This window comes from Diadema antillarum, unplaced genomic scaffold (assembly GCF_040938485.1).
Source record: "Diadema antillarum isolate AM-2024a unplaced genomic scaffold, OU_Dant_1.0 scf00000115, whole genome shotgun sequence".
Classification (NCBI taxonomy): Eukaryota; Metazoa; Echinodermata; class Echinoidea; order Diadematoida; family Diadematidae; genus Diadema; species Diadema antillarum.
Window position 1 is genome coordinate 3,034,776 of NW_027271004.1, and position 9,246 is coordinate 3,044,021.

Sequence of the window (9,246 nt, forward strand, 5' to 3'; positions counted from 1 at the left end):
CACTCCAAATAAGGAAGGCACAGACTCGCTGCACAGGGCTTCTGAAGAAATAATCCTTTTTTTATTTACCATCGGTACATGTACAGGCTATAAAAAAAAAAAACCTAGAGCAGCACTCTGAGAGCGCAGACCACCGCCACACAGCTATAATTTCAACCAATGACCTTGTTATTCCATAGAGATCAGTGATTTCCACCCATATGCATACATATCAAATACATGTATAATGCATGCTGAAAATCGCCCAATTTCCCAATATAGAAGCCTTTTGTTATGTCATCAACCCTCAGCTGTGCTGCGCACCTCGCCCTTGCAGAAACTAGAGAGCGCGCACTTTAGTGTGCGTATGAAAACCTCAAAAATACGCAGCTTGAATTCCCAAGTTCATAGACCCTACCTGCCAAAATATCGAAAATCCTTCATAAAATCAAAAAAAAATTTCCGGATAACTACCAAAATCTAATCATCTGTTCCATGTGTCTTTCTCGACCTTTTCTGCAAATTTCACCCAAATCTGTTGGCAACCACCAGTAATGAAAACATAACCTCCTCCCTTGGCGGAGGTAACAACTAGCAAAAGGTGATGCACATACACATACATATTAGATATGTTACAAATGGCAACAAATTTCCTTCGGGATAGAGCATTTTTAACTTGAGAGGTGACTAGCTGTGTTCAGTCAAGACCTAGGATGTCAACTCTCAGTTTGGTGGGAATGGTGTTCAAGACTGTTTGGTACAAGACTCTGCATGAATTTCAACTAAACTATCATCACTGATTTTGTTCTTGGTCACGAGTTTGACTCCACAGAAGGAGTCGCTATGAATGAAAGTGTTCCTCAAAAAGAAGCAGACCAGTGAATATCTGAAATAGGTCACTTCTGGCAAACCAACCTCTGATCATTTGGATAAATCCTGCCATCTTACATGATATTCTATATGGACCTTCAAAACAGCCATCTCGACCAAGCGACTGACATGTCCATGTTCCTCTCAAGTTTCTCAGCATATGAAATGACCACAACTCCCAAAGTGATTTCAAAACATACAAAGATGTCAACAACACATGATGTCCTAAAATATACATCCTCAGAAGAGCCTTGACGACAGAGTTTCTATTGAGAAGAAATGAAAATAGGGATCATTTCACGGGACCAAATGAGTTAACCCTTTCTGTGCCAGGGACGTTGGACAGTGTGTACAATGCTATGGGGTTTCCTGTGTCAATTGGCACCTCAAAGCACACAAAGAGTCAAGCAGGACTCCACACGCCCTACCATGCTCTGTCATGCTGAGACAAGACTGCCACAGCTCACTCACGTAGTCCTCATGTCGACACTTGCTTGCTAACTCACTGACATGCAAATATGGTCTTGACATTGCTCTTGTTTCTCTATTTACAATTTCAGAGCTGCAGCTTCGCTTTTCCTTCTTCCTTTCACAGCACATTTTTTAACTCTTTCTGAGATGGGTGTGCCTCCAAATGCTCATCCTGGGAGGGTCTACGTGGTTTCCATGGCAAGTCTCTGTCTGACCTCCAACACGATAGCTTCCATGACCTCCGGCCGCAGCAGGTCCGAAATCTGAAATGAAAGCAGGAACAGGGGAGACCATGACATGTCACACAGAGTTCAACAGGTTGATAAAGTTCACAGAAATGAAGAAATTGCATTAAATAAATTAAGTCAAACTCAAATCGAAGTCAAATAAAAAATATATAATAGATGTTGACTACCAGTACACCTTCCATACAAAGTACTGTCTCGTATTTCAGTTCAATAAGTCAATACATTTACAAACTTTATGCTATTTCTTCCCTTTAATGTACAAACAAGGCATAGGATGGTGGGATGACCCTTACAGCAGAATACTGCATCGACGCCTCATACATGTAGAATATACTGGTGTCGTAGAGCATCATTTTGTGGTCCGCCAATCCCACAATGCAGTTCCTGAGTCGGGCAAGAACCATTCTGTCCTCTTCGTGTATGGGCTGTGCAAAGGAGACAGAACACAAAGCATGATACACTGTAAAAGTATCAAATACTCAGTGCGTGCTGTCATTGGGTACACTGATTGTGGATGAGTAGAGGTGTTCTCAGAACATGATACTGAACACAATACAAAATCAAGGATGATAAAGCAGGATTCAGGAATGAAAGAGAATTGGAAAACATTTTTAAAACAATCATCTGTTCACAAGTTGCAAAGGATGTTTTCTTGTGGAGATCATTGCATCCATTATCATAACTAGACCAGCAGACACAAAATGATTTCATTTCAGATTATCAAGAACAGAAGCTTTTGTATTGAGGCTACACTAGACCCCCCGACATGACAGTGCACTCCTGTTATAGTGAACACAGTTATAACAACATTCCGGTTACAACAAAATAAAAATATGGGCCGCAACATTATCCTCTCTATGTTTTTTATTGTTCACTTGTTCGGTTAAAACAAAATTTCGATATAATGAAAGAAAATTGCCAGTTCTGAGGACTTCGTTATAACAGGAGTCCACTGTACTGCTTAGCTCCCTCTGACACTGGTGATAATATTCTTCTGTCCAAAGTGTTATGCTTTTATAACTTTCCCCCATCATGTAAAGTTATTTTGATCCCAGTCTCACAGTTCACATTATTCACTCCTATACAGCATTACTGGCAGAGCCTTGAAGGCTTGTACTCTCCAACGAGCACTCACACTTTTTGCACTGCTGTAGAACATTCAATCGTTTGCTGCGATGATGAGCACCAGTGAAGTTAGACTGACCAAGCTGAGGCTGAATGAGGCAGACATAATGGATATTGAGCCCAAAATCTTGTGATCTAGAGCAGAGCAGCAACACAAACCAATGTAACCCATAACGCTTATTTTGTTGCTAACATTTAATGGATTATTCCTTGATACTTGGGGTGGACTACGGGGGAATACTGTAGTACCATGAACCCATATCCCTCAGTGTAGGTGGGAAATGAAAAGCTGCGATGGAACACACCTGGAGGTTCTGCACAAAGCCCCCATCAGGGGCCACGTCCTCCTCCGTCGGTGTCTTGCTGATCCAGACATAGCCATTGTTGCCCAGGATGACGGACGCCCCGCACGTCAGGTTGTGGAAGTGCGTCTTGCGCCGCTTCACCAGCGAGGGTGACACGCGGACCATGATTCCCTGCCCGAGCTAGGCAACAGAAACAAAGTTTTGACCGATGAGCAGAACAGCAATGATCATACTATAAACATGGTACAGGTTTGAAAAGACAAAAACAAAACAAAACAAAACACTGTCGTTCCTCATTCAGTACTGCTTTCTAAAGTGCACATGAGAAGGTGATGGCCTTGCCCACTCTCTGGTCAGTAAGAGAATATCTAGAAGTAATATCTCTTGAATGCTACTGTTGTGGTGCAAGCAACAGCTGGCTACTTAGAAGCTGCTGAGCAGAAAACACTTTACACCAGAGATAATAGCTGATAAACTTCCCTCCCCCTCCCCCCCCCCCCCCTTGATTGACGCAGGTGTTTTCACCTCTCTAGTGTTCAAATGTCCAGTCTAATTGTACAGAACTTTGAAACACATATCATAATACACTGCACAATTCGCTCATGTCTCTCTGAACTTCATGCAGTTTTCTCACAAATGTGACATCCTTCCCAAGTAGTTCCTGAAACACTTCCTCAAATATCTGATAAAAAATGTCTGACTAGATAAATCTCCACAGATGAATGACCTTTAACCCTTTCTGTGCCAGGGACTTTGGACAATGTGTATAATGCTAAGGGATTTCTTCAACCAACTGGCATTCAAAGCACACAAAGGGTTCTTGAGGGCATGTAGCTGGAGTTGCTGTCCGTACCTTGCCATATTTCAGACTCCTTGTGTGAAGGGACAAAGCGCCATCTGAATACACTGACTGCACTTCTGCCTGTGGTGCTGTGGTCAAGGAAGACAAACTGCACATGTTGTATATCAGTCATGTCTACTGTAAAACTGGATATTTTCATGCGACTAATTTTCCGTGCTCGGCCGGGCAAGGAGAGTTTCGCATGTTTTTGATTCCACAGAATCGAGACATCAAATACTGGAACATATGTCAAGCAAAAATATTCGCATGCTTTTGTTTTCGCACTACTTTCTGGTTGCGCGAAAATTTCCACTTTTACAATATATTATGAATTCCCAAATTGGTGCATCACCACCACCACCACTATCCCAAATAAAACTCATTTTCCTCCTTCCTGTCAGGGCAAAATTCTCAAATATCAGGTGCTGGAAGACATCAGCTACCATTAACAGAACAAGAAAGAAAGCAAAATAGGCAAAAACAACAAACAAAAACAATGCAAACTTTGACAAATTTGAGAATCCTTTGGTACAGACGTACTACCAGTTTCAGAATTAAAAACAGTACAGACTTGTGTCAGTGAGGGTTCGATTTTGCACACACTCAATTCTGGCAGTCCCCTTTGCAGTTCTTTCAGTGCACTTGATATTTCTTGTATGCTATCCCTATTTCAAAAACGATGTTTTTCTGTACATGGCATTTTGATAGAAGGAATGTATCACAATTTAGCCAAAGGCAGAAGAGTAAATCACTCCACATTTGAAATCGTATCCTATATTGCAAATGTACCGTTTCCTTGTTCCAAATTTGACATTCTATTGGTTCCTGTTTCCATTGAAACATGACACATCACAAATCTTCATTGTACATAAATACTGCAAACAACCCCAGAAAATATAGTACAGCAGTTCCCATGTTATTATGATGATTGTGAATCAATGACAAATTGTATGATGTGCAAGGCAGCAGCAATCTCGACAGTACTAAACCTGCTTCCATGAAAGTTAATTGTAAGTGTTATATCCTATCATATACAATGTACATCACAATCCACATTGCGTTATGTGATTTTTTTTTTTTTTTCAAATTGATCAAACAATATGATTGTGTAATGCATGCCTTGTATTTTGTTTCACACTTTGTTGGAGGGAAAATAAATGAAACTGAATTAGGGCGGTGAGTTAGCTCAGTTGGTAGCACGTCTGCCTCACATATCCAAAGGACCCTGGTTCTATTCCTGGGTCCCACTGAGCAATGTGTGTAATCATACCGTCCCCTCTAGTAAGAGGCAAAACACTTCATCCCTAACATGAAATGGAGGTCCCGTGTGTGTGAGAGATTCACAACTCATGCATGTAAAAGATCCCATTTCATTTATTCATCGCAAAGAGCAGGGTGTTTAACCCGGTGAAATGGTCTCACCTCACATCTAACTGGACCCCATGGAAGACCAGCTATTGTAGCTGAATATGGGCTATCCAGCCATTTGCTCAGATGGACATGAAGTAAACAAACAAAGCAAACAAACGAATTTTGAAGAAAAAAAACAAAAAACACTTGAAACAAATTGAGAGTGAAGGATACACTGATGAGGTCTCCCTCTGTGAGGTACTGTCTCATCTTGAGTTCGTCCTCAGCCGACCTCTTCCTCAGCTCCCCACCGGGGAGGTTGACGGCTGACAACATGAGAATGGCATTGAGCCTGGAGTTGACATCCACCTTCCACCTCTTTTGACCAACCTATTTGGATACACGGGGGTAAGGGGAGGGGGGAAGGGGAAGGCAAAGAAAATCATCAGCACAGCTCCATGTATGCTAATAGCTCTGATAAGAATAACAAAGTGCCAAAAGTGTGCATGATATACCATATCAACTTAATGACGAAAATATTCTTACATGACCTCCTCTGACTTAAACTCATGTTAATCAAGATGGTGTAAGGCAACAGAAGGCACATGTGCCAAACCGTGAATCATATTAACGCACATGCTTCAGCAGTGTGACAGGAAAATGTTCCATAACCATTACTCTATTCCCATTTTTCATTATAATTCTTATTATTTTTCTTTTTTTAACAAACAAGTCATACTACATGGCATCCCATGGTACTTGAGGAAGAATGTGATCTGAAAGCAGAACATATGTGGTGTACATTACCACCTGAATTCAGGCAAAGTTAGAAGTGGCCAAAAGCACAGATGATGATTGCTAATGCACATCTTGAATCTGCCAAATGCAACAAAGTGCATGCCATCCAAGCAGTGCTTCACTTATCATTTCATCTCATCACATTAAACAAATCACCATGTAATTTATGGCCCCATTGTACTTTTAATTCAGGTTCTATACCAATAATTCATGGACTCCACACCAACCTACCTGTCTGTCTGTCTTATTTATATCTATCTATCTATCTATCTATCCATCCATCTATCTATCTATCTATCCATCTATCTATCTATCTATCTACCTATCTATCTACCTATCTATCTATCTATCTACCTATCTATCTATCTATCTATCTATCTATCTATCTATCTATCTATCTATTTATTTATTTATTCACCTACTTACCTATCTATCTATCTATTTATTCACCTACTTACCTATTTATTCATCAATATATCTATCTATCCAACAACCTATCTTAAAACACATTTTGATATTCATCTTACCTCCCGTATTCTTCCAACAACAACATCTCCAACCTCTCCATTGTACCTGTGACAAAGATCAAAATCACATCAGCATTCACAAAAGAATTCTCATTGGCTCTTGTAAAATTACTCTGATATTTCCTCCTTCACCAGAGATAGCATGGACACCCCATCTTTTTTGTGCTTTAGTGATGTCCCATGATGGGACAGCACTGAAGTACAAAAAAGATGGGGTGTGGGAGAAAGATACAGCTAGCACATGTATTTGTAATGACTTCTTGGAGAGATGACAGCTACAGGGTGTACAAAAGGCAATGCAAGAAATTGACATAAACTTCAAACTTTGATACATTGTATATAAAGTGACCAAAATATTGCAAGAAGTATAATATGATAAGATATAAACATTCAGAGAGACATAACAACATGGTATTGTGTTCTGCATAAAACATTTGTCAGAACATAAGCCCAAACTATAATTCTCTTTTAAACTTTTAGTTTTATTTGTCGTGAAAAAAGAAAGAAGGATAAGACTCATAGTTTCAAAGTTTCAAATTCAGATTGCAGTTTACAAACCTAGTTTTGAGTGGTCTGACACTGATAAGCTTGTTGACTGTTTCCACAATGCCAGCAACTGATGCAGTCAGCTTCTCATCTTCCATATACGTACCATGGCCTCTGCAGTGAAAAAGGAAACCAAGCATAACATGGTTAGAATAATCTCATAAGCTAGACCTAAGGCTGTGATGACCGAGAAATTAAAAAAAAAAAATTCTTTGACAACTAACATCCACACAAACTGATTCTTACATGTGTTTTGGCAAGAGGTTGAGATACAATGTAACCAAACATGCCTTTCTATTTAGTTTCTTCTAGGCCCCATTTCATTAAAAAAAACAAGTTGATATGATAGCAACTCTTACTGGAATGGCAATTGTTGTGGTAATGACAATAATCCAGCTTCCTGATTGGCTGTTGCTATGGGAAATTGCCATTCCAGCAAAAGTTGTTATCATATCAACTTTTATGAAATGGGGCCCTCTGATGTTGTGATTGTTGTGATGGGCAGCTTGCTTTACCGGTACTTTCACTTCCCTTGAGCAAAGGATTTTATCCAAAGTGTTCTTACACTGTATGATCCAGTGCGTGTTCATCTATGTATATTGCTTATAATATCGATTACACCTATAGATCTAAACCGGTACATGCATTAGTTCAAACTGCATCTTCAAGGAATATTTTGTTTATAAGTGTTAAACTCCAGACATCTTCTAAACCATCTGCAGCTTTGGTACCAAGAGCAAGACAAGAGAGTGCTACAATTATCTTTATAAAAAACCCACACCAAGCTTTGACCTCCCGTGCCAAAATTTCTAAGCATCAGTATCACTGGGAGCATGCTATATGCACACTGTCAGAGACACTTTAGTCTCAGACATTTAAGTTGCTGTTGTTGTTTTTTTTTTTCAAAGACCGATATATTGGCGCCCACGCCATAAGGCCAGGTTTGAACTCCCATGCCAAGGTTCGACTGTCTGCAGAAGCACATACCGCGGTATGGCACCCGCACCAAAGTTCGACCACCAGTACCAAACGATTCGATGGCGCGCAAAAACATATTGTTTTATGTAACGTCAAGTGCTTGGTACATGTAGCAGGTGGTAGAATTTTGGACCGTACTGTGGTCAAATTATGGGCTGCTTGGGTTAGGTTTCTAATTCTACATTTAGCCATGACTAGCACTAGGGATTAGCAGGCGGTCGAACTCCATGAAGCCTAGTAAACTTAAGCTGTAAATTAAGGCTAAGGGCAGGCGCGGGCGGTTAATTGCGTTGGGGTAATATTTGGATGTAAAATTTAAATGAAATTCACTGCGCTATAACTATAAAATCAAATGTGAGTGGCCCTAGTATGGAGGTGTATCCCATTACCGAACGATTTTTATTTAATTTCTCCAAATGGGCAATATTATGCTTCAATTCAGCTAAAGATCTCCTAGCAGATAATTGAAATTCTGATAAATTTAGCTGTAACAGTATTACTTGAAAACTAAGCCACGCACTAAACAAAATCCGTATTTCAAATAACCCCTCCACAAAAACCGTCTCTTTTTACCGACGCAAATCGTATTGTATTTCCCTAACGTGCGCCCTCTGTATGGGGAAATTCAGGCATTGTATTTTCGGTCAATGTTATTACTTTATTAGCGCAGAATAACAAACATCGACATTTCAGCGATTATTACTAAAATTCGAGGTAAATTTGCACTGTACTTCACGTTTTTTGCTGCAGTTTAGCAATTTTCTGCACTGGCTCCCCTTGTGAGATAACAGCGCGTACGTAGTGCAATGGATGCGCGCGTACACGAGTTTTTTTATGGGCTTCCATTGAAAATGTACGCGTTCGGTAATAGGATACTGTTCGGTAATAGGATACCTGCCTATACTAATGGTGTGCTCTCATCCAACTTACACCATTCTCGGCTAATGGGACTGAAGTAAGAATTCGAACGTTGAACAGAGCATGGTTGCCCTGTTTGATCAATGCATTACCATCTACTTCATTTCACTGAAAATACGGTACCTCATAAAATCCGTGTCACTTGTTATGGTGTCACCTGGCGTCACCAGACGTTTTGGTTCTGTCGCATCCTGAACGACTTTGCGTTCACGCGGGGCACTTATCCTGATCGCCATCCTTGCCTTGCTAGGCTTCCTACTCGCACGTGTTGTTTATGTTCGTGTGGGCAA

The 9,246-nt window shown here is 40.3% G+C and overlaps 1 protein-coding gene across 2 annotated transcripts; it reads right to left on the bottom strand.

The window, feature by feature from the left end:
- Positions 1-1,490: 1,490 nt before the first annotated feature.
- On the bottom strand, positions 1,491-9,201 carry LOC139719814 (exosome complex component RRP4-like). Of its 2 annotated transcripts, XM_071631201.1 has the most exons (8): positions 9,080-9,201; positions 7,073-7,174; positions 6,515-6,560; positions 5,424-5,579; positions 3,852-3,920; positions 2,999-3,178; positions 1,865-1,993; positions 1,498-1,583 (listed from the first exon to the last, which is right to left on the bottom strand). In XM_071631201.1, exons 1-8 carry the CDS (start codon positions 9,190-9,192, stop codon positions 1,503-1,505), a joined length of 876 nt encoding a protein of 291 aa, XP_071487302.1. In that variant the 5' UTR covers positions 9,193-9,201; the 3' UTR covers positions 1,498-1,502. The 2 variants fall into 2 exon arrangements, 1 of the variants encoding a protein (XP_071487302.1); XR_011710124.1 differs by lacking the exons at positions 2,999-3,178; positions 3,852-3,920; positions 5,424-5,579; ... (1 more) ...; positions 7,073-7,174; positions 9,080-9,201 and having other exon boundaries at positions 1,491-1,583; positions 1,862-1,955.
- Between the last annotated feature and the right edge of the window lie 45 nt (positions 9,202-9,246).